Genomic DNA, 26,433 nt, shown 5'->3' on the forward strand with positions numbered 1-26,433 from the left:
TTTTGTGTAGTCAAAAAATAAACCTGAACAACTGTTTTTAAAGTACAAATATTTATTAAGGGTATCCAGAATTGTTTTCAAAATCTTAAAATATTACATTGAGAAATCATTTTATAAAATAATTCAGTGTTAACATCTTTACTGTCTGAAACAAAGTAGCGTGTCCATGATTGCAGAGAACGAGTATGCATACATCAAAAATAAACCCCACCATTAGGGATATCTAACCCTGTGAAATGTCGTGTCATGCTGCACACTGTAGTTGTTCACAGGAACACATTGTATGAGCATCAACTGTGCTCTCCAAATCCTCAGACTTCTGGTTTAACCTAATCTGTTCTTCATCAAAGCTGGCTGTGGAGTCTGAAAATAAGAAAATGGGGGGAGGGGAAGTGATGTGAAAGTTATTTGTGTACTTTCCTGGGACTCAAATGTGCTAATTCAAATGGATTATCCATGATTATACAGTTTCAAAATCTGCATTTTGATTACTTGAAGAGTAAAGCAAACATCTCAAAACCCTAGGCCAAAGCAATAAAAAAACAAAAGTTGTAGGAACCAGTCTTTATGCAGGTCCAACTATTCTCCTACTCTTACCCATGTTGAAGTAAAATTACTCTGCAGGTAGACTTTACTGCCTTTTTTTCTCCCAAAATTTAGGATTTGGGGCTTTTTTCACACTAGAAATACCACATCCTCTCTTCTTTGTGCTAAAGGTTCTTGGTAAGCTCTTTGAAGAACATAAATAATAGTGTCACAGGAGGCTGTAGCCTGGACTGATGCACTTCCTCCCATAGCTGATGGGGATGCTAAGTCTTCATAGAGTCTAACAATCGGACATGCATGATACACCCCCTGAAAAGGTATGGAGTTTTGAGACTTACCAGCTGGCACACAATGGAAGCCAACAAAGACAGGAGCAGTTCTAGTTGCTGAACATCCTTTCACACAGCGCAAAACTGGCTCAACTGAATAGCACTTTGAGGCCACATTTTCAAAACCAACTGGCTTCTCAATTTTGATGAGTGTGCGCTGCAGTTTACAAGCTACAAGAAATCAAATAATTGGATTTTAAAACATAAGCTCTAGAAAACATATACATTTCCCCAACTACACCTGAGTATTACATAGCTGAATCAGTGAAATCAAAGAGATCTAAACAAAGTAGATCAGTGATAAATAATATTTTTAATTTGCTCCCATTGAAGTTGATGGGAGTTTTACCATTGATTTCAGGAGGAGGAGGATCAGGCACTAAATTCTGCCCTGAGGAATGCCAAAGGGATAACAACTGCATGTCTATAACAAGAGGCATCCTGCAGTAACAGGCCAAGACAGCTCAGGACAGGTGTTATGCTTTGCAGAGTAGGGCTGCTCCTTTGTGCAAGTGTGATGCACATGCCTGACCTGCTCCCAGCAACATGGACTGACTACATGCTGCTCAACTTGGGGCACAGTTACATTCCTTTTCTTCCATGTCACACCCCCTTTGGCCATAGAGGGCATTTTGACTTCTTACTGGGGTGTGGCTGCTAATATGTTTTTGTACATCATGGCAAGATGTCATGTGCCCCCAATCTCTATCCATTAAAATGTTGTCCCTCTCTAGCTCCTTATCAGTCTAGTGTAATTAGGAGAGAGAAATTTTATATTTTTGATAGACAATAAAAACATGAAAGTAACAGAATACAAATCAGCAATGAAGATATGTCCAATAAAATGATTATCTGCCTTTAAAGAATATCTGTTTTTATAGGTATTTACTGGTTCTTACCTGACTTACATTGCAAAAGTCATTTTTGTGTTTATAATATAATTTAACACACACACATCCCTCATGTAGATGCATGATAAAAACTAACCTGGTATAACAATGCAACAACACAAGACCTTGCAATGAACTACCAATCTCAGGAAAATTTACTTTCTTTTATATGTAAGCACCAATCACATTGATAGCAAAAAGTGTGCACTAGCGGCAGATTGGCAGGTACTCTATTGTCCAGCTCTACCTTAGAACTTGGATCCAGTATAGCAAATATATCTAAATATTGTAATTATTCTTGAAGCTATTCACTTGTCACTCATGGTAATAGCACTAATATATATTAGAATCTTCATACCTCCAGCACAGGGCTCTTCTGAGAGAATCCAAGAATGAGCAAAGCTCACTGCATCTTTAGCTACATATCCACTAGGCATTTGATATTTCTGTTTACTCTCACCATCATATTTTCCACAAATACCACATGTTTTTCCAGCCATCCAGAAACCAACGTGAATCTGTATGAAAACAAAGGAAAGGTCAATTTAAATGTTTATTTTATAAAAATGAAAACACTAACAGTGAAGAAAAAAGTACTGTACCTTAAGTGTATGTCCATCATAATAAAGTTTATCTATGCCATACTCTGGGGCTTTTACTGACAAGCCTTCCTTCTCACTGCTGATCAGAATGTATGCATCTGTAATATAACAGCAAAATGATCTTTCTTTGAAGACAAAAGTCACTCTTTTAGAGCCTGATCCAACTCCAATTTAAGGAAGAGTCTCCCATTAACTTCAATGGCATTTGGACCAGGCTCTTAATTTGGCAAGTTTCTAAAACCTCAATCCTGAAATTGGATTTGCTAATGAGGACCTCAGCTCCTGTACAAAACCCCAATGAAGTAAAGGTGCCAAATTAATATTGCTTTGTTAGGCTCTTATCCTGCAAGCAGGTCCAGTGAGGGTCTTTGTCAAGAGATCTGATTGCAGGATCAGGGCATAACACAGTAATTATTACATATTCAATCAATTTGAGAATAGCTGTTTATAAAATATACACTGAATACAGTCAAACTACAATTCCTATAGTGGTGACAGTTGTTTATGGAGAGGAATGGCATGCCCTAACATTGTTCTGGCTGCATGCCACAGAAAGAAGCCAATTTTTTAATATAATTTGTAGGAAATAATTTTTAAAACACCAATACCATCCATTTTAACTATTTAAATGAGCCATTATTTGCTACAAACAAAAAAAAAAACAAACAACACCCCCAAATCAGAAAACATAAATATTGAAAATTATAATAAAAAATATGGGATCAGATTGTGCCAATTGCCTAGAGTCCAGGCCATGCAGAACAGGAATGAGACACAGCTAAAAGTGACCGCTGCTCTGGCAGAATCCCAGAGACACTTGGCAACACCTCCCGGCCCCACACAGTGGCCGCTACTTTCGCCAAGATGCTGCAATACTGTAGCTGCTGTAACTCCATTGCTCCATTTCTACAAATAGAGCTGGGCTAATTTTTTGTACAAAAAACTTTTTGGGCAAAAAAATGCAGATTGGGCTTCACCAAAACATTTAACAAATTCATGTCAGTTTTGCCAAACCGTTTTGGTCAGAAAAAAAAAAACTAAAAAAAAAAAAAAAAATTCTGAAAAAAATCAAAACGTTTCAAAATGAAATGTTTTATTTAAAATGACTTTTTGAATCAAAATCTTCAATTTTTATTTTTAAAAAAATCAACAATGTTTACAAATGCTTGAAACCTTTTCATTTTGGGTCCAAAGAAAAGTTTCATTTTACCCAAACAATATATTTTTTTTTATAAACTTGGGGTGCAAGATTATGCAGATCCAGTGTCCCTGTTCTTTGCCCATCTTTTTTGCTGACCTCTCAAACGGCCTTGGTGGAGCCAGTGCAAAGAATCACAGTGTGGCGTGCAGAGGGTGCACAGGCCACCCTGTACACATTGCTCTGTCATGGTCTGTCTGTCCCCAGCCTACCGCCAATGGAATTCTTAAGTAGTGCCGTGGGTCTTGATCTGGCTCTCCAGATCAGGGTGAATTTTATCCTGAGAGAGATCTGCAGAACCACGCTCTTACATATTATTCCCCAGCCATGAGTCTGATAATATTGTTGGGTTTAAATTAAAATATTGCTGCTGCATCTATGGGGCTGACCTGCCTGGTGTGGTTCTCCCTCTTTCTTCTTCAAATATATAGCAGAAAAGATTAAATGCAATGTAAAATATGCTGTGTCACCTACCAGAATTAGATGTGTATGGAAGACTCTCTGCTGGGGTTTGAACACCATTGATCATCAGCTGGATGAGTCCATTTGAAGGATACATGTCAATCTCACTTTAAAAACAGAACAAAATGAGTTTAAAGTAGGGGTGGGCAAACTATGGGCCGCAAACTACGGTCCAGCCCATCAGACGTTTAATCCAGCCCTTGAGCTCCCACCGGGGAGCGGGGTTGGGGGCTTGCCCCGCTCCACATGTGCCGTGGCTCTGCGTGGCTCCTGGAAGCAGCAATATGACTTCCCTCCGGCTCCTATACATAGGGGCAGCCAGGGGGCTCCAGATGCTGCCCCTGCAGCTCCCATTGGCTAGGAACTGCAATGCGCAGATCTGCCTGGCTGCACCTCCGCATAGGAGCCGGAGTAGGGATATGCCGCTGCTTCCAGGAGCTGTTTGAGATAAGCGCCGCCCAGAGCCTGCACCCCTGACCTCCTCCCATACCCCAACCCCCTCCCACCCTCCGAACCCCTCGGTCCCAGCCTGGAGCACCCTCCTACATCCCTTTTGTGCTACTTTTGTGCTACTTAACTCACAATTCATAAACACTGTAGCTCTGACCCTGCAGGGTCCTGAGTTCCCTTATCACCCTGAAGTGAAGCACTCCAACACACTATTGGAGCTAAACAGATACTTCTATAATAATTAAAGTGAGTTGATGGTGCTCCACATTCCACAAGAAAAGTGGGTTCTCTGTGGCAAAATTATGATCTCTCCGATTATCTGAAAATACTGCATATTGTAGCATTTTTCCCAGGAAAAATATGTTTTAAAATTTTATTTAGACATTACATTTACCATAAACAGCTTAATTCCCCAAAAATATTTTAGCAATCATGATACACTGTTCATAATGTTTAAATAAGAATTTTTAACAAAGGAGAGTCACAAAATAAAAGACTGTTTCCTTATTAAATTATCACTTTAAAACAAAAAAATGATCTGTAAGAATGGAGATTCATTCACTTTTTTCAAATGTTCACAAATGAGTTCACCACTCCTGAAAGGTGATAGCCTATGTGAATTCTAGTGAGCGGTAGGCGGAGCCCACCAAACTAAAGGCTCACCCCCATCAGGTGGGAAAGGGACCATAAGATCCAGGATACAAATGATTACTTGGGACAAAAAATGATAAAAACAGGAATGGGAGTGTAGGTCAAAGGTGTAAAACGAGGGCACTGTATGGGGACAGCGAGCAGAGAACCCCAGACAGCACCCACTGCTCTGTGAATGAGTACAAGGAGTCGGTGGATGTTTCCCAGAGGAACTCCTCCAGGATGCATGAAATGACCAGGGAGTGGGAAAAGGCTCCACTGTCGCAGAGAATGCCCCCAATGCAAAAGGTGCTAGACCAGGGGTTCGCAAAGTGGGGGTCATGACCCCTCAGGGGGTTGCAAGGTTATTACATGGGGGGTCGCGAGCTGTCAGCCTCCATTCCCAAACCCTGCGTCACCTCCAGCATTTATAATAATGTTCAATATTTAAAAAGTGTTATTAATTTATAAAGGGGGTCACACTCAGAGGCTTGCTGTGTGAAAGTACAAAAATTTGAGAACCACTGTGCTAGACCAACAGACTTGAAGCCTGCAACCTTTTATTTTGCCACAAAACAGGTACAGCACACTGCAAGCTTCCCTATGCTGCCCCAACTTATACCTTATACTAGAGGAAACCACCTACATTTCAAGGAAATAAAGGACAACTCTCCCATATTGTTTTTTGTGGTACCTAATCATACATACATTATAATATCAAATTTTTGTATTACAGTGTACAATTCTGCACAGTTGCTGCTGCAATATAAGACAGTGTGTGTCCTAAATTGGCTTGATAATGGCTGTGGAACATTAAGCACCAAATAAGCGGTGGCCTAACAGATCACCTCTAAAATGAGAGAGTAATTTTGTTTCCACATACATTCAATCCTTGTCCTCTCTGCTGAGATTGTCACGCAGGATGCTAATAGTATAATTGCAATCCTTGTACTTGCTCCCTAAGAACTGGATTGAGACAACCAACTAATTTCTCATAGTTTAATGAACAGCTATCACGTGGTAAAGATTTTTGGTTAGTATAAACCTCAATTGCATTTAAAAAATGACCTCCAGGTGTAGTAAAGTTCTGGGTTTCTTTCCATTGACTTCAATAGCCATTGGATGAGCCCTCTGCCATTATCAATCCCCATTAACCCTCTAGCTCTCAGATTTCCTTGGGATCATCTTAGCATCTAATTGCCACATTCTCTGGAATTACTTACTGACTGGCAAGTTTGATATTGATTGCTTTAAGGTCAGCAGACTCTTCAGCTTTCTTCATCATCACCAGGAATTTCAGTTCTGGGCTACAATCTTGGGCCAAGACATGGTAGCAATTTGCAGGCATTGAGTAGTTGAATTCAACTTCATTGAAGGTTGTGATCGTATTTTGGGAGACTGAACAATGACCTGAAAAAAAAGCCCACCATTAGTGAGCTTTTTCATTTAGGTGTTCAAATGTACTAATTGTTTTTTTTATTTGTTGGGCCAGTTTCTACTCTTGCCTACACCAGCATAAATTCAAAGTAACCCCACTGTATTGAATAATTTCATATTGGCTCCAGTGTGAGAGCAGCATTTTGCCCATCACTGCACACAAGCGAGCAGAAATATGACCATTATGAATACTGTGAAATAAATTCTGCTCTTACTTGCTCTGGTGCAATCCTATAAATTTGGCCTATTGACTTCAGTAACCTTGATGTGATGTAAATGAGAGCAGAATTTATCCCACCATGTTAATAATAATTACCACATCATTGACTTCAGAGGAGTAGCACCAGAAGATGGAGTTCCATGACAGAGTATTTGACAGCTTATATGGGTTTATTGATTATACTGAATTTTATCAGGATTAGAGCTGGTTAAGAAACAGAAAACAAAATCCTCAGAATATGAGCATTCTCTCCAACCCACTTTTCACTGAAATGTCATTCTCAGAAATTTTCCTACCAGCTCTAATCAGCTTTGACGTCAATAAAGTTGCATCATGGGAATTTGTCCCAGTGGATTTACACTGGTGTAATTGAGAGCAGAATTGGCTCATATATGTTTTCTTATTAAGTTTCTGTAACAAACGTAGAGGCCAATTCTGCAGTCCTCCACATTGAGCCAAATTCAGCTGTGATACAAATCTATTGACTTCAGATGAATTGTGTCCATTTGCACCAGTGCATAATTTGGCTCTTTCATTGAAGATTTTACCTGAAAAAGGATCGCACAACTGGGTCCTTAATATTTCATTACTGAAAAAGTAAACCCTTAAAAACACAAATAAAGGAGGTGAGATTATGGCCAAGATTTGCAAAAGTGATTTTGGGTGCCCTTTAAGGAGTCTCAAGCAGGTTTCCCAAACACTGAAGTACTCAAAATGATTGATCACTTGTAAATCTTGGTCATACATTCCAATCTAATTTTATCCAGGATTCTTAAGAGATAATGAATCTGACACAAAATAATGTGCAAATTTGGGAGAATGTGTGTTTTTCACTGCTGTCAATGGGCAGACTCAAACCCTAATTTCTGACCTGGATTTGAATATTTTTAGACATTAGTACAACATATGGTACACTGAGCCAAATTCTGCTCTCGTTTACACCTGTGCAACCTAGCTCACCTTGATTATAGATGTAAAGTTTTTGTTTGCAGTTCAATTTATTTTTTAATAAATGTAAAATAATTCCAAGTAATGAAAAAAAATGAGGCTATTAGTGCTTTGAAGATGATGAATTACTGACCTTTAAGACTGTCAATGACTGAGGATGGTATTTTAGTGAAGAAATTCCAAGCAGGATACTGCAGCACTGAAGTTGATATACGTGGATCTAAAGGGAGTGGCAATGGAAGGCTAATGTCTCTGCCATAAATTGTGAGCTGAAAAGGAAATAGAAAATAGATTAGAATATAGAATATGCCAAATTTCCGCAAAACCAATATTTTTATGATAATATTCAAAGGGGGCTGTGTTATGCATTATCCTTTCACTGATCAAAATCTATGTGGGTCACAAGTGAAAAGGAATGAAAGTTCCTATTTGTCTACACTACACAATGACTGCACAGGTGCCACATATGAAGTCTCTGGAATAACAAAGGTGATATAGATTAGCTCTGAGGTTCATTAATGGAGCTCTTTGAGGAAACATATATCATAGATCCCCACTGCCCAAATGGCTCGGGACCTGTTTACATGAGAGACAAACTCCCCAGGTCTGTACTACCAGAGTCAAGATCAGTGAAGCCTTAACTGGAGCTATATCATTTTGAAAGGGCTACTGGTAGGACATTATCTGTCAGGGGTCCTCAACAGTAATTTTTTCTCCCTATTTTTGGCCCAACAGAGCCTGGATTTGTCAACCTTCCAAGCATGCTGTCCTCTTCCTGGAGATTTGGGGAGGCGGTACTCTGAAGGCTGAACTGTTTTTTATTAGTTAGTTAGTTGTTGGTTTGTTTATGTATTTGTTATGCTGGCTCTATTTTATTTGCTGATTTGTTTTTTATCCATTAGAGTAGGGAAAAGTCAATTACAAGATATTTTTATTATGAAACAAAATTATGTAAAAGCACCAAGAGCGTGGAATGGGAGTTTATTCCTGTTTTTATAAACTGAAAAAAATATTTGTGGCTCAAGCCAAAACTCAACCTTCAGTTTCATGAGCGCTAAATTCTCTGGCAAACTTTTTTTTTTTTTTTTTTAAATACTAAATTATTTACATCAGGTAGCTTGAGAGCAACATCACAGGTTCTTGGAGAAGTTAGAGCCATAACCAGAGTAGCCTGTTGAGAGGGATTGTTCTGTTCCCTTTGGGAAAATCCAAGCATGTATGCAACTCCTGGAACAAATGTGTAAAACCTGGAAGAGGGAATAAGTGATTTAATTGATTTTCTGTGGAGAGTTTTATTTAAATTCCATTCATACCGAAACACTCATAATGAAGTAAACACTGTATTTGGCATCTGTTAGAGAGCAAGCCTGTCACCGAGCAGTGTGTGTTAGTATGTGGTACTGTGCAGGGCAGGAGAGGCAGCAGTATCAGAACACTGAAAATTGCTACTGAATTCAGGAGGCCACATGGCAGCATGCAGTAACCAGGATGGGATAGCCATTCAATGTTGAAAATTGGGCATCCCCAGTCCATTAAATACCTAAAAACCGGACAGCTTGTTATTAAAGCCCCAGTATGTGTTAACAGGATCCATTAGCATGGGCCCTTATGCTCACTTCGATTCTCACTGTGAAGAGATGAGGACCTCATCATCAGTCCCTATTATAGGTTTGGGGCCTGAATAAGCAATAAAAAAAATTGCCTCAAAACAAGTGTTGCCTACAAAAGAATAAGAATGAACTCTGTTACACTCAGTCCCCTGTTCATCCTCCACGATAAGTGCATGTACTGTACATGAAAAAATGCATTCAGAAGAGAATTTTCCAGGTATTCCACTGGATAGTTTCTATCTAGGGTAGCAAGAGCAGATATCAGCCTATCCAAGTAATCCAACCTAGTTTAAACTATGTTCTCCTCAAGCATCTGGTGGTAATCTGTTAACCAGGCAGCTACTATCCCAGTGTCTCTAACTAACATGTACATGTATATATTCAGGTATCAAGAGAAGTTGCCATCTGTGTGTCTCCATATTGGACAACACTGAAAAAAAAAACAGTAGTGTGGCTGTGAACCCATAAGAGAAACCTATTCTGAATCTAGCATAGTACAGTTTTCTTATAATCACTGCCACATTAATGTATTCTAATTAGTATGTAATGAACTTTGTGTTTCAAATGGACCTATTGTGCTGCTCTAAGAGAGACTCATGCTAAGGATTACACTCAAACAAAAGTGAACTGGAGACTAAATAAAACAGGAGAGACCAATGTGTGGTCTGATCCTATGAAAATCTCCACATTCAGGAGTTTTGCCTGTATAGGAACTGCAGGATTGTGCCTGTAATTGTTGGACGCTCATTGCTGAATATGCATTCTCCCAGTTTGATTATGCTGTAAAATAAGTAAAGAATTTAGATTTCAAAAAATGATGAGTCAAATCTCACCATCTTGCAGCTATTTTGATTCTTGAAGGAACTTTAGGCCACTCTAGCTTGATCTGTGTGGCTGGGTAATCAGCAAATTGGCCAGTTACAACTTTTCCAGCAATCCTGTAGTCCTGGCAATCCTGGCCCCATTTTAGATAACCCTAAGAGAGAGGAATAATTAATTTTATTTTAAATTTAAATATAAAAACATAGTAATATCAATATAAAACATTTACTGTTGGTCAGATTATGTTTGAACCTTACCGCTGCTTTGTAAGAATTTACTATTGAAGCATCAGCGCAGAGTTTCCATATACTTGATTCTGAGATGTTTGACACAAACACTTGTATCCTGGGTGTGGTGGAGTGTAAGTCTGTGTACAACACAAGCTGGAAGCCTGCCAGCTTTCTGTCATTTCGAATGGCACGAAGAATAACAGCCAGTATTGGAGGTTTAATGTCTCCCAAGAATTTAGGCTAAAGTCACAGGAGAAAAAGTCAGTTGAAACATTTTTAAAAGTAAAGTAAAGTACTACACTGAATGTCAGATAAATTAATATTTGTTAAAGGAATGGTCTTTATTAAAAAAAAACATGCTGTGTACAGTACTCAGCAGAATCCTATCCAGAAATACAGTGGAATCCTTTAAGCATGTGATCCAGCTCCATTGAAGTCATAGGGAGTTTTGCCATTGATTTCCAGGGGAGCAGGATCAAACCTTAAACAAGTAAAACAATAATGGATAAAATCTTTTACAAGAGCAATTTCAGTGTACCCAAAGGAAACATGGAATAGAAATGTGACCTGACAAAGAACAGATCTTTTAGATTAACAAACTTTGGGATTGAGCTTGCATTCTTTATTCATTCAAAACTTATAATAAAATCAAAGAGCACAGGATCAGATTCTTTCATTGTACCAAACTGAAATTTAGTTAATAAAATAACTGCCTTCTTAAACAAATACATTTTAACTTTTAAAACCATAATAATTTATGTCAACAAACAGATCTGTTTGTCCTATTTACACTGCACAGAGAAAACATTATATTCATAAAGTCCAGATTCTGTCTGTCATTCTTATATTGTATAGTCCCTGACTATGCACATAGAGTAAAAATTCCAAAGTCCCTAAGTCCCATTAACTTTCAGTGGAACATAGGTTCCTAAATGTCGATGTCACTTTTGAAGATAGGACTTTGGCTTCTAAATCACTTAGGTGCTTTTGAAAATTTTACCCATGGCCTTGTTGACATGAATGGAACCACCTGCAGAGAAAGGCACTACTAAACATGCATCAGGACCGCAGAATCAGGACCTAAGCAGTACAGGATGCAATCCGCTGACAACACAAACCAGAAATTGCTACAGGCCTGATTCAGATACTTTTATACATGTTGAGTAGCACTTCACAAGTGGTCCCATTTATTTTAATGGGACTACTCACTTAGGCTTGGTCTACACTTACCCCCCAAGTCGAAGTAAGGTACGCAAATTCAGCTACGTGAATAACGTAGCTGAATTCGACATACCTTACTTCGAACTTACCGCGGTTCAGACGCGGTCCACACGCGGCAGGCAGGCTCCCCCGTCGACTTCGCGGTACTCCTCTCGTCTAGCTGGAGTACCGCAGTCGACGGGGATCACTTCCTGGTTCGATTTATCGCGTCCACACCAGACGCGATAAATCGAACTCGGAACTTCGATCCGCAGCCGTCGAACTACCCGGTAAGTGTAGACTAGCCCTAAGTAATGCACTATTCATCATGTGTAAGCATCTCTGTTAGGTTCAGTTATCCCACCCTTATTGGACATAGTAGTAAGAGCTATTCATGACAACCCAAGGCACAGTACTTCTATACTGGCAAGAAAGAGTTATATGTAGACTCTTATAATAATTTATATATTATTTAATATAATAACTCACTAATTATATCTTTCCTTTACTAGTATCAGAATTTTACAGTAGATGGAAATCCGTGGCAGTGTTGACAAAGTTTTCACCTGCTTTCGTTTCTTGTTGAATACACCCACCTGAGCACTTCCTCTGTAGCTGCCTTCATCACTACTCTCAGAAGAACTAGAACTGGAGGAAGAAGAGCTACTGCTGCTGCTTGGGACTTTCTTTCTTGGATACTGCAACAATTGAAGAATCATCCTTAATCAAGTGACTTACAAGACAGTTCACAGAAGGTGGTTCCACAAGTTATTTTTAACACTTTTCTTCTCAGTGGACCAAATCCTGCTCCCCCCCTGAAGTCAGTGAAACCAGTGTTTGGCCCTGCGTGCAAAGAGCAGAAAATGTACCTGTTCTCTGTGTGTCGATGTGAACCGATACTGATAAATTTCTGGATCAGCCTGTGAAAATACACAAGAAGTGGAAGTAACTCCCATAAAAGCTGCTTTGGGTTACTGCTCGAAAAGATGCAGCACAAAATATGGCAAAATATTAGATAAGAATTTCAGTAATAAAATATACGTAACACTCAAATCTGAGTGACTCAGAGAATCTCAGAAGTTAGAGATGGAAAAGATCTATATTAGATCACCTAATCTATCACCATGATGGCAGAGAGCAATCATAGAATCATAGAATATCAGGGTTGGAAGAGACTTCAGGAGGTCATCTAGTCCAACTCCCTGCTAAAGCAGGACCAATCCCCAACTAAATCATCCCAGCCAGGGCTTTGTCAAGCCTGACCTTAGAAACCTCTAAGGAAGGAGATTCCACCACCTCCCTAGGTATCCCATTCCAGTGCTTCACCACCCTCCTAGTGAAAAAGTTTTTCCTAATATCCAACCTAAACCTCCCCCACTGCAACTTGAGACCATTACTCCTTGTTCTGTCATCTGCTGTCACTGAGAATAGTCTAGATCCATCCTCTTTGGAACCTCCTCTCAGGTAGTTGAAAGCAGCTATCAAATCCCCCCTCATTCTTCTCTTCTGCAGACTAAATAATCCCAGTTCCCTCAGCCTCTCCTCATAAGTCATGTGCTCCAGCCCCCTAATCATTTCTGTTGCCCTCCGCTGGACTCCTTCCAATTTTTCCACATCCTTCTTGTAGTGTGGGGCCCCAAACTGGACACAGTACTCCAGATGAGGCCTCACCAATGCTGAATAGAGGGGAATGATCATGTCCCTCGATCTGCTGGCAATGCTCCTACTTATACAGTCCAAAATGCCATTAGCCTTCTTGGCAACAAGGAGACACTGTTGACTCATATCCAGCTTCTCGTCCATTGTAACCTCTAGGTCCTTTTCTGCAGAACTGCTGCCTAGCAACTCGGTCTGTAGTCTGTAGCAGTGCATGGGATTCTTCCGTCCTAAGTGCAGGACTCTGCACTTGTCCTTGTTGAACCTCATCAGATTTCTTTTGGCCCAATCCTCTAATTTGTACAATATATTTTTATTACTTTGCCCAGTGCTCCATATGCTTCTAGTTTCCAGCCATTGTACAAACAGGGAAGTAAGAGTAAATTGTACTAGTGCCACTGGACTCTCTGGGTCTAATTCTGCCCTCAGTTATGTGAGTGTAACTCTCATTCAAGTCAATGAAGTTACTCCTGTGACGGGGCAGAATTGGTCCCTATATCATTAATTCATAATGCATAATTTCTTGATTTATGATAACAAAGTGCATAAAGTAATGTAATTATTACCAGAAATATAATTCATACAGACCTAAAAGAGTCTGAATGATTTACCTGCTGTTTGGAATACTCGCTGTCACTGCTGCTGCTACAGCTCCTCACTGGTTTGTCACTTTTCCCTTGCAGTTCTTTGTTTGCAGCATGATCCTCTTCACTGCTACTGCAGCTTCTGCTGTTACTACTGTCACTGCTACTGCTGCTGCTGCTGCCACCACGACTACTACTGCTGCTGCTTCCTTCCCTTTGTCTAGGTTGCCATGTTTTGTCTTTCGTGTCTGTATTCCTGTATTTGTCACCAACAGAAGAGGAGGAGGAGGAGGAGGAGGAAGATGATGATGAGGACGATGATGAGGATGAGCTGGATTGATACTTAGCAGCTGGATCTGTGCTAATTTCTGCAATTTTGGCTTTATCTTTCTTGGCGGCCTGCTTCTTAAGATGCTGATGTGCACTTCTGTTTGCAGCCTGCAAGTCCAATCAAATGTTACTTCGAAGAATTATATCAGTTAGCGAGAATCATTTTCCTATCATAGTCAGTGCAATGTTATTGAATTTAAAGCCACTTGCATGTTCTTGACTTTCCAGGAATAATAGCTTCATTGCTTTGCCAATTATATATTATGTGTTATGAGGAAAACATTCAGGCCTCCTATTCCCCTATGTTGGAAACAATCCATCTAAGGTACAGGAGATTTCGTGATTCTTCCTCCAAATCATTTGGCAGGGTTAGCCCTGCCTCTTGACGAACAGGGCACTTTGCCCCATAAACCTAGCTTTTCAGATGCAGGATATCCACAGGACACAGGAGAAGCTTTCTGGAGGCCCAAGATCTCCACACTGCTCCCTTGGTTCCCATCCTCCTTTGTAGCACAGCTCCCTTCGGGGTCTAGTCAATTTCACATTCTGTATCTCACCATATACTAGCACAATGCTGCAATGTTTGAATTGTAAACACTGAGAGGGAAGGTTTCATATAGAATCATAGAACTGGAAGGGACCTCGAGGGATCATCTAGTCCAGTCCCCTGCACTCGTGGCAGGATTAATTATCTAGACCATCCCTGACAGGAGTTTGTCTAACCTGCTCTTAAAAATTTCCAATGATGGAGATTCCACAACCTCCCTCGCCAATTTATTCCAGTGCTTAACCACCCTCACAGTGAGGAAGTTTTTCCTAATGTCCAACCTAAACCTCCCTTGCTGCAATTTAAGCCCATTGCTTCTTGTCCTATCCTCAGATGTTAAGAAAAACAATTTTTCGTCCTCCTCCTTGTAACAGCCTTTTACATACTTGAAAACTGTTATCATGTCCCCCCCTCAGTCTTCTCTTTTCCAGACTAAACAAACCCATTTTTTTCAATCTTCCCTCATATATCATGTTTTCTAGACCTTTAATCATTTTTGTGGCTCTTCTCTGGACTCTCTCCAATTTGTGCACATCCTTCCTGAAATGTGGTGCCCAGAACTGGACACAATACTCCAGCTGAGGCCTAATCAGAGTGGAGTAGAGCAGAAGAATTACTTCTCGTGTCTTGCTTACAACACTCCTGCTAATACATCCCAGAATGATGTTCACTTTTTTTGCAACAGCGTTACACTGTTGACTCATATTTAGCTTGTGATCCACTATGACCCCCAGATCCCCTTCCACAGGACTCTTTCCTAGGCAGTCATTTCCCATTTTATATGTATGCAACTGATTGTTCTTTCCTAAATGAAGTACTTTGCATTTGTCCTTATTGAATTTCATCCTATTTACTTCAGACCATTTCTCCAGTTTGTCCAGATCATTTTGAATTTTAATCCTATCCTCCTGCCCAGCTTGGTATTGTCTGCAAACTTTATAAGTGTACTCTCTATGCCATTATTTAAATAATTGATGAAGATATTGAACAGAACCAGAACCAGACCCAGAACTGATCCCTGCGAGACCCCAGTCAATATGCGCTTCCAGCCTGACTGTGAACCACTGATAACTACTCACTGGGAATGGTTTTCCAACCAGTTTTGCACCCACCTTATAGTAGCTCAATCTAGGTTGCATTTCCATAGTTTGTTTATGAGAAGGTCATGTGAGACAGTATCAAAAACTTTACTAAAGTCAAGATATACCACATCTACCACTTCCCCCCCATCCACAAGGCTTGTTACCCTGTCAAAGAAAGCTATCAGGTTGGTTTGACACAATTTGTTTTTGACAAATCCATGCTGACTGTTACTTTTCACCTTATTATCTTTTTGCAAATTGATTGCTTAATTATTTGCTCCATTATCTTTTCAGGTACAGAAGTTAAGATGACTGGTCTGTAATTCCCCAGGTTGTCCTTATTTCCCTTTTTATAGATGGGCACTATATTTGCCCTTTTCCAGGCTTCTGGAATCTCTCCCATCTTCCATGACTTCTCAAAGATAATCGCTAATGGCTCAGATATCTACTCAGTCAGCTCCTTGAGTATTCTAGGATGCATTTCATCAGGCCCTGGTGACTTAAAGACATCTAATTTGTCCAAGCAATTTTTAACTTGTTCTTTCCCTATTTTAACCTCTTCTGATCCTACCTCATTTTCACTGGCATTCACTACATTAGACATCAAATCACGACCAACCTTGGTGAAAACCGAAACAAACAACAAACAACTTCTTTATTTGAAATGTAATAATAAGATACTGAATAGGTCTGATTTGATTAGGCTTTTAACTCTTATTTCCTTCCTTTTTAGTTTAACAAGCCTAAACTACCTGACACTGTCCCTGCAGCATATACTTTTCTTACTCTTTAGAAAATATTTACAGTTCTAACTAAATCAAACTCTGTTTTTTTCTGCAGCTTTCCCTCGAATTTTGTAGGACCATTTATTTTGTTTTGGGATTTTTTGTTGTTGTTCAATTATCTTTCATTTCAAACCAAGTCAATTACCTTAAATATACTTTCAATTCCTAGGATCTTCTTCAGTTTTGTTTGAACCACGTCATCTGGAGTTGAATCATCATCTTCCTCTGACACTGGGGTTACCAGCTGGATTATTCTGAAAGCTGCTCTGGATCCTGCCTGAATCTCCAGCTGTATTTTGTCAATAGCAGCATCTGTACGGACTAAACACCAGACACATGCATTAAGGGATATACTGCTTTAGTTGTACTGATGAGGATAAATGGAAATTTTTGTGCATAATACGATACCTGGTTTCAAAACTAATTTGATTTCATGCTCTCCAACCAATCTGTACAGAAATGTATCTTTTAAGAAAGCAGCATCTCGTAATTGCAGATTAAGGCAGGTTTGGCAACCCAAACTATTTAATTTGCTACAAAAGACTCGTGCATAAGATCTTCCTCCAGCTCTGTGGTGAAATTCCTCTTCTGGGCCATAGGAATATTTTTCGGACATCCCATCAGAAGCTGTTCTTTGCTGCATTAAACAGAAACATGGCAGGTTTAAGGGGAATTGGAGGGGAAGCAAAAGTGACTCAAAACTGGTGCAGGACTCCCAAGGAGCAGCTGGCCCACTCTTAAAGGGGATTCCCAGCATGAAGGGCACTTAGCAAAGCAGAGCCTGGGGCTCTGTTACAATTTGCACTGATTCCCACAGGGCTTGGGAAGCAAAATGCACATCCTGCTCCCTGCCCTCTCCATCCTGCCTGAGGCCTACACCTTCCACGTGGATCTGATGTCCCAGGGAAGCCTCTCTATGGGGTACTGGGAAGAGGAAGAGAGCCCCATGGATATGGATGATCCCTCCTACTGTGAAGAAACAGCCAGATCTGCACACTTAGGATCTACTCTGCACAGAAATGAGAGGAATGAGCAGACCAAGAGTAAAAATTCCATCACTTGGCCCATTACATTCTACGGCAGCAATGTATATGAAGACTGATTTTAAATGGTCTGAACACCTAAGTCCCATTGATTTCAACAGGAGTTACGGGAGCTCAGCACTTCTGAAAATCAGATCCATTATTTATCTATCCGTTCATCCATCTATCCATTATCTATCCATCCATCTATCTATCCATTATCTATCCATCCATCTACCTACCTATCCATTAGCTATCCATCTATTATCTATCCATCCATTATCTATCCATCTATCTATAATATACAAATACAGGAGTGTTAATTACCGTCATGGCACCATTTATTGAAGTCCTTTCTGGTGATTTAAAACGTTGCTCGGAGACATCCGATACAGCTTCTTCTGGTAGAACTGAAGATCTCTTTGCTGAAGTTATCTCTTCCACATTTCTTGAAATAGCATAAACTTTAGTCCTGTGGGGATAGGCACAATACACTACTTATAAATGGCTCTATCGATAATATACTTTATTCTGATTTTTCACAGGCCTGCTATTTTTAATCCAGAAGAGATAGAGGTGATGCTAGTTGGCAGAAGAAAGCAATCTGAAGAAATAACAAGGGTTTTGACTGCTCTGTTTGTTGGTGGAGTCTACTCATCCCTTTCAAAAGACATTCACAACCTTGAGGTTGTTAGGGGCTCTCTGGTACTGTTGGATTCCTATGTAACCATAGTGGCTCAGAGTACTTTGTTTTATCTGCGGATAATAAAGGTAATCTATGACCTCTCCTTGCCACAGATACTGCCTTTGTCATGTCCAGATTGGACAACTGCAATACATTCTAAATGGAGCTGTCATTGACGCTGCCCTTCATCTACTTAGTGAAATGCAAACTACAACTGTTCTCCATGTACTGCCCCAGCTCCCCATCTGCTTCTGGTTGAAATCAGGTGTTGGTTCTATCCTGCAAAGCCCTACATGATTTGGATCTGGCTCTTTTAGAGATTGTCTCTCTCCCTAAGTCCCACCAAAACTGCTGAGATGAACTGATGTGTTCTGAGGACATTCTGTAGCTGTGATGACTTGAGGATTGGAGGTAGAGCACTTTCAGTCTAGGTCCCACCTATGGAACTCCTTCTCTCAAGTGGCCCTCCAGAACTTAAATTTACTGCCCTGCTGAGTACAGTTCAAGACACATCATGTTATGAACAATGGCTCTGCAGTGGGCTATTTATGGTTAATTAGAGTTGATACAGTATGTTGCTTAATGTGGACAGTCCCATTTAATCGGTTTCATATTTCTAGATGCTAACAGCATGAGCGCATAACAATTATTAACTAAATAAAATGTTAGAGTAGTTCAGCTCTGTATGAGCCAAACAAAGGATTATAAAGGCAGGGGCATTTAGAAGTGCAATAATGGCAATTACTCTACGAGTTAACTTGTATTTAACCACCAGAAGTGCACTGGGCCTGATTCTGTAGTCCTTACTTAGGCAAAATCCTCAATGGCTTCTTTGCCTGAGTCAGGACTTCAGGATGAGGGCCATTAAATGACAGAGGACTGAAATTGCCAGTAAAGTGAAATACAAAAAAATACATCCTGAACATGGTGAACAAAAGAAAATATTTAGCATTCTATAACTATCCTACTACAGCAAAGTCTTAGCAAAAAGCTGTGTCTTTAACATTTTATAATAGGTAATTCACCATCAATTGTACAGAAGAGTTAAAACTAGGGTGACCAGATAGCAAGTGTGAAAAATCATGACGGGGGTGAGGCATAATAGGAGCCCATATTAAAAAAAGCCCCAAATATCGGGACTGGTCCTATAAAATCGGGACATCTGGTCACCGTATTTGAAAGTAAACAAAGTAAATATAACTGCTGTACCTTGCAGTCACTAGCTCAGTTTCCTGGTGGCATGGAGTTGTTTCAAACTTCAAACTTTTATCTTTCATGTTTATTTTGGCATAAAATTTCATTGGGATGTTGGCACGGAACTTGGCATGAAATTCAAGACCACTCTGAAAGTACTGTGTATTGATTCCCATCATTGCCACTGTATGCGTGTATATGCTGAAAGAGAGGGAAAATACAAACATGCATAACCATATACATTGATAAATATATACTTAGAAAGCACACTTTGAAATGTAGAATTCCCTGTATATAAATATCTTTTTTGGAAATCAGAGTTTGCTGCTATAAGAGGAAAAATGTCAATCAATCTATTAACAGACAAAGAGATATACCACATATGTGGAGGTGAGATCCATGTGACGAATTGCAGAGTCATGTGATAAATGAATTTAACATGGACTGTTAGACCTCCTCACCTGCCCTCTTCACTTCTAATCCATCACCCCAGTTCTTATTCTAATATTAGAAAACCCTGAGCTCTTTCAAACAGCTGCTATTTTTAAAAAATCAACTAGCTCCAAAAATATTTCTTCTCCCCTCCCACTCCCCTCCCCCGCAAAAAAAAATTACACTAGCCTGAGGCCCAGGATGACCATATTTAGTGCTGCACCAGTAGCAGCTTTTTTTCTATGTAAAATGTCATGACTTTACATCTGATATCACTCATCCCTGAAGGGGCAGAAATAGAAGCTTTATGGGAAGTGCTAGAATCCCAATTTGGATCCAGCACACACTGATAGCACTGCAAGGTCTGGGATAACATGACATTTTTTAGGCATAGAAAAGCTATTTTATGACTTGTTTAGAGATATTTATATGGTTCGCTCTGAGGCCTGTACAACTGAATTAATGATGACTAAGTCACCCAGCAGTGTAGGCACAAAAAACCATAATTCCAGGATATTTTTTTTAATGCTCTGTAATGTATGTGGCAAGTCTAGAACATGATGTAGTATGGAATAAAAGGTTTAACAGCACCTATTTGGATTGACCTATATAACTTACACATGGTTTCACCCTCATGAATAATTCAGCTATCCCAAATCCCTGCCAATAAAATTATACCATACCATCATATTTATATACATATATATCCTAGTTTTCCTCACCTTGGGTTGATATCAGCATGAAGTTGCACATTGGCATCAAAGAACTGCAAAGGTTTAAAACTGCCAGATAAAGAGGGGGACATATTTACACCAACTGTAAGAGATAGAAAAGAATTATAGCAAAGGCAAAACAATAAATTAAGAGTTCCAAATTGACAGTTTTGTTAAAATAATAATAATTAGCACTTAGGTAGCGCCATTTCATCTTCAAAACACTTTACAGAATTAAGAAGGGCCCAGTTTTACCCTTGTAGTGCCCACTAAAATGAATCAGGAGTTACACACCTGTATTCAAGGGCAGCATTTATACCCAGCTAATTAATTCTCACACCACGTATGACGTAATGATGTATTACTACCTCCATATTAGAAATCGGGAACCTGAGACAAAGAAGGTAGGCGATATGCCAAGACTACAGAGGGATTTAATGTTAGACCAGGGATTAGAACTCTGAAATTCCTATGTGTTGAGGTGAAACCATTAAATGATGCTTTTCAAAACTCACCGTTGGCTGCAGCATGTATCAGACCAGTACTATATAAACTGAGTTCTAGTGGCAGGCCAACGCAGGTAGGGACAATGTGCCGAACTTCTCCTGCCAATATTGCCTGTGTCCATTGTCCTGCAATGCCTCTTTGGATTTGATTGATCACGTTCTTCACTAACATGTGCCTATCTGATGATTCAGTCAGAGCCTACAAAGGGACAAAGATCCAGAAGGTTAAGTGGAGGGAGCAGAGGGGCAGGGAGGAAACTGTGAAGCCCCTCAGACAAAACAGAAAAATAGGAGCAATCAATACCTTCACTGTCTGTTGAATGAGCTCCTTGTTGACATCAGCAAAGGCGAGCTCATGGCCAAATACTTTTACATAGGCTGATATGAGTGGGTTTTCAGGAGGCAGTTCCTTCCATCCCAGAAGCTAGAGAAAAAATGTTGCTTAATATATAGGACTGTATTAACAAATACTGGATCAAATCCTGAGGATGTTACTAGGTTTATTCAGGCAAAACTACCATTGACCTCACTGTGAATTTGCCCATGTAGCACCTGGGTAAAGACCGTGGTAAACAGTGGGCTACATCATAAAGAAAACAATCCTATACAGCAATCATTTTTTAAAAGAAAATTGATATATTGTATTTTAACATGCACTTTAATTTTTGCATTAATTATTACCATCATCATCATCTGTACTGGCCCCAATTAGGATCAAGGCACCCTTGTGTTAGGCACTGACACATATACAGTTAAAAGATGGTGCCTATCCCAAAGAGCTTGCAGTGTATGTCTAGATATGTCATTTGGGGCTTACTCATGTACTCCTCATTCACTGACACTTCCGTGGGAGTTTTGGCTGGGTAAGAAATGCAGTACCAGGCATTCCAGTAATATATTTCAAACAGATGTGAAGAAAGAATACACATACCGTTTTCCCAAGCACCTTCAATTTTTTGTATGTGTCATATTCAGCAAAGGGGATGTTCTGTTTCCTGACGAGCTCCGTTAGGCCTTGTGATTGGAGAGCCACCTATGCAAAACAAATAAAATCAGGCAGACCAGAATATGACACAGTTAAAACAGAGAGAGTGAAGGAGTATCAAAAATTAGTCTTTACTAGGTGAAAGCCATGAGAAAACTATTAATGATGGAGAGAGAAAATATGGAGCACCAGATTTAACCACTGTTATGAGCAGTCGTGACTCCATTAAAGTCAATAAAATTACATCTGTGTATCTAGTAATGGATCTGGCTCAACGAGTAGCGGGAAATCCCTAGTATAACCTTTACACATATATATGATAGGCAGTTATGGTTCAGGTTTACAGACAGATATTCAGTGAGCCTTCTGAGATTTCCTTTACTTTTGTTACATTTTATTCCATACTGAATGCTTTCATAGCCTCTCTCATCAGAGTCTATAGGCCAAGAGGGCCAAGGACAATTGCAATCAGACTCCCTCCCCAAGCCTTCCCTCTGCACCAGCCCCTATTCAGGGCTGTGGTGAAATGCTGCAGTCCATCCAGAAGGCTTCCATGAGAAATATTTGTATAGGTCTGATTGTTGTTCTAAATGTAATATTTACCTCGACAAAATCAGTTGCGGTATTTGCATAGTAACCTCTCAGTTTCATAATTATCGCAGATGGCAACATACTGCTTGGACTGTTCATGAGATAGACTCTTCCAATTGCGCCAGCTCTATATTTTGCTATAGTAGAAATCAAAATACAGCAGAGATTTGGTTTTCACTGTAGTGTATAGTCACCATATGTGTGTAATCATGTAAATGAGTCTGTCAGCATTGATTTCTATGGGTTGCCCAATATTCATATACAAAGTCTCTCTGAGGGGAGAATTTAGAATCATGTCCATTCTGGGAGGTGAGGCGGCAGGTCTGAGGAATATTGGGTCTCTACACAAATACCTCAGTCCATAGCTGAAGTCTAGAGATCCATAGCATTCTCCATAGATCCTGAGACATCTGCAGTTTAGTTTTTCCTACTCCAGGAATGGACAAATCCCACTGCCAATGGCAGGATTTCAGTTGAAATTCATGGCATTTCATAGCTTTTCTATGGGAATTTTCTAAGAATATAGTATTAGCCAAAGCAGTTCCACAGCATATCTGGTACTCACGATAATAACCACCAATGTGAATAACCTTGCTGTACCGATAGCTCAGCCTGTCAAGTCTTGGGCTCAGTAGTTTAAGGGCAATGTTGCAAGCAGCAGATCTAAGTAAAATGAATAATAATGCTCCATAATAACTGAATTCACTTTGCATTTATACTTAGAAAATTGTAATGGAAATCACTACTTACAATGGAAAGTTTTACTTCTCTTTTTACTTACACATTATAGAGCTGTGGGATCCTGCTTATTGCCAAAACCTTCATATGGGAATATGTGAAACTGGCGACCTGCAAACTGCTCTCCGTTAGCAGAGCATTGGCCATAGTTGTTACGAGAGGAAGAGCAGGCTTAGTTTCAAAGATGACAACACAAGCCATCATTCGGACAGTAGGAGCAAGTGAATGGTCCACAAAGATCTGGAGAAGAATTTCCCGTACCTGGAGGGGGAAAAAAAACACATTTCCAGATCCTGATAACTTCTTAGGGTGTATTCTCCCTTTAAAAGAATGCAGTTTGCACTGGTGAGTCACCCACACATATTGAGGGAGAATAAAATTGATTCTCTTACAAACTGACCTGATAATGTACTTAATACTGTAATCCTACTTGCTCTGTGACACTCTTTCTTCAATAGATGTGAACTTATTAAGAATGAAGGCACACAATCATAGTTCATTAATGGTTATTTGCACTGCAAGGTAACTGAAGTTCCCAAGCTAGCTTCAGCATTGACTTCATCTGGCACAACACTGATTCACCAATGGCAGAAAATCTTTGCAATGTAGGCACTGATGCACAAAGATAAGTATTGTTGGGGCACAATGAACAGAAGTGGGGGGGAATTGCCATTAATAATATGCCCAGTCTTGCAGTTTAGGATGACCTAATTCCCACTGACATCAGGGAGAGTATAGTGTGTGCAATTAGGGAAGGATCAAAGTAATTTGTATTCACCATTGCTTACACTACTTGCTATCAGTGGGACTTCCGTACATAGATTGTAGTCACTTAGAGATACCACAGTAATGAGCATGGTATAAAGGCACAGACAGACACATAGACAGTGGATTAACACACACTCTCTCTTCCCTGTATTATTTAAGTTCATAAAAGATCACAACATACGGTATAGGAAACAGTATTCTTTTTCATCTGCAGTTTATAATTCTCATAAAGAATCCTAAAAAACAAGAAAGTGCCTATCCTCATTACATTTTTATAGTTTTACTTTTTAGAATGAGATCCCGCAGTCCTTTTCTACTTAAAATTCCCACTGATGTCAGTGTGAGCTTTGAGTGCACAGCAACCACACAATCAGGAATGCCTGTAATACTGATTATACACTTTTATTTGATTTTTTATTTATCCTCACATTGATCAACTTTCATCTTATGCATTAATCTATTATTTATGTCCAGCCATATATATGTGAAGAGCTAAGGGCAGATCCTCAGCTGTAGAAATTGCTATAGATAGGCACATTGGTGTCAGTGGGCCTATGCAACTTCACACCAGCTGGGAATCTACCCCTAGTACATTTCCTAGCAGTGCTAGAGACAAAACAATCAACAAACCTGGTGAATGGAACCATTTTTGAGAACCCATGTCATGAGCCATGTTAAAATGATTTAACAATATTTTACTCCTTCTGAATTAAAATAAGACCATTTCTTGTCTTAATTTTAAAGTCTCATATAGCCACAATATGGTGTATCGGTCGCAAATTATTTTGGGCTCAAACTTACTTCCACTGCAGTCAATGGCCAAACTCTTCTTGATTTCAATGAGACCAAGGTCAGAGTGAGCAGTCTTTAATTGTGTACATAAGCAGCATTACAGGTCTAGGAGGTACAACATTAAACAATGCAAACCAGATCCTCAGTTGGGGTAAATCAGTGTAGTTCCACTGAAGTCAATGGAGCTATGCTGAGAATCTGGCCTTGGGTATCTGATATTACATACTGAGTTCCCAAACAGTGTGTCACTGACTTGACCTGCATTACATCCTGTATTCTTTATGTCCGATGAGTTTGTTTAACAATAGTTTCACTTACTTTTGCAGGGTCTTTCCTGGCTATTTTTCTCAAGGCCAAAACAGCATCAATATAAATTCTAACTGGAAAAGCCATTGCGGCAGGTGAAAATATTGGCAAGAACTTCAGGATGCGCTTGATACTGGCTGGTTCTCCTGCATTGCCAATGGCTTTCACAGCCAAGGCCATGTCATCTTCATGGTTCTTGCTGATTGCCTCGGCTGCAAGGTCGTGGAGGGGCTGCAAACAAAGCAAGAATGTGTAGCTTTGTTAATTCAGATAATAATCTCGCGTGTACACACTGCCATCCTTGCCCACAGGGAATAAAAAGCCTTTCGCTCCAAGACTTTGCTCTCTTCTTTGAGCTGAACCTTGCACATTTCACTCCCAGGCTCTCATTACCATAGTGCCAAATATAGAAAACAGCAAGTAGCACTCACTGACTAGTGTAACTTTCCCTGTGTTATAGCTGGGCCAGGTTCATCCCTGTTCACCCGCCCAGGGAGTTGCAAATTGCACCTCCCCACACCAGCCTGGCCCCTGAGCCCTGGGGGAATTCACAGAGAGGGTGACTCTCTCAGTGATTCTATTGCAGCTTCCAGGGCCCCATAAAACAGGCACCAAATTCAGTATTGACAACACCCCTGGCAATCTCCATTAGGCGTTGCTAAATGTGTTCCCCTATATTCTCATAACTTCATCTGAATGTTTTCTGCTTCCCAGATTCATTGGGTAGGATTGACCCATATGACAAGGACAGATTACTTTTGTAAAGGCTTTCCTTTGTTTAGCCCTTTTGTGCTGGTTTTCAAGGTTTAAACACATTCTGATGTCAACAGACCATCCATCTCAGGACTCTGGTACTTATGAACATAGGAATAGACCTCCATAGTCTGAAGACAATGATCAGAGAAGATCTGGGGACAGTGTACAATCATGAAGTTTCTTCTTAAGATGGTCATTTTAGGAGCATGACTTGGGATATGTCTGGAGCTTCATTTATAGTGGCATTGAGGAGTAATGGTAACAATGTAGTAGCATGTACAGGAACATATACCATAGTACTCTTATTATAATCCTACAAGTTGCCACTCATTGTAAATTCAATTTCAACTTGTTTAGAGAATCCATTTTCCTTATGGACTATCACCA

At 39.8% G+C, this 26,433-nt stretch overlaps 1 protein-coding gene across 1 annotated transcript in view; it reads right to left on the bottom strand.

Moving 5' to 3' along the window:
• Nucleotides 1–244: 244 nt before the first annotated feature.
• Nucleotides 245–26,433, bottom strand: part of LOC135883144 (vitellogenin-2-like) — a 34,109-nt gene continuing 7,920 nt past the window's right edge. Inside the window, exons 11-35 of the mRNA XM_065410208.1 lie at nt 25,303–25,521; nt 23,468–23,685; nt 23,252–23,349; nt 22,699–22,823; nt 22,042–22,143; nt 21,415–21,534; nt 21,120–21,309; nt 20,614–20,707; nt 19,475–19,660; nt 17,908–18,052; nt 16,967–17,195; nt 16,704–16,879; nt 13,842–14,252; nt 12,444–12,494; nt 12,171–12,272; nt 10,402–10,614; nt 10,156–10,298; nt 8,821–8,959; nt 7,846–7,981; nt 6,331–6,517; nt 4,040–4,134; nt 2,368–2,465; nt 2,124–2,283; nt 885–1,046; nt 245–363 (exon numbers count right to left, since the gene is read on the bottom strand). Coding sequence (XP_065266280.1) covers nt 245–363; nt 885–1,046; nt 2,124–2,283; nt 2,368–2,465; nt 4,040–4,134; nt 6,331–6,517; nt 7,846–7,981; nt 8,821–8,959; nt 10,156–10,298; nt 10,402–10,614; nt 12,171–12,272; nt 12,444–12,494; nt 13,842–14,252; nt 16,704–16,879; nt 16,967–17,195; nt 17,908–18,052; nt 19,475–19,660; nt 20,614–20,707; nt 21,120–21,309; nt 21,415–21,534; nt 22,042–22,143; nt 22,699–22,823; nt 23,252–23,349; nt 23,468–23,685; nt 25,303–25,521 — 3,918 coding nt within the window. The remainder of the gene's footprint in view (nt 364–884; nt 1,047–2,123; nt 2,284–2,367; nt 2,466–4,039; nt 4,135–6,330; nt 6,518–7,845; nt 7,982–8,820; nt 8,960–10,155; nt 10,299–10,401; nt 10,615–12,170; nt 12,273–12,443; nt 12,495–13,841; nt 14,253–16,703; nt 16,880–16,966; nt 17,196–17,907; nt 18,053–19,474; nt 19,661–20,613; nt 20,708–21,119; nt 21,310–21,414; nt 21,535–22,041; nt 22,144–22,698; nt 22,824–23,251; nt 23,350–23,467; nt 23,686–25,302; nt 25,522–26,433) is intronic.

The sequence above is a fragment of the Emys orbicularis genome, chromosome 8 (genome assembly GCF_028017835.1).
Source record: "Emys orbicularis isolate rEmyOrb1 chromosome 8, rEmyOrb1.hap1, whole genome shotgun sequence".
Classification (NCBI taxonomy): Eukaryota; Metazoa; Chordata; order Testudines; family Emydidae; genus Emys; species Emys orbicularis.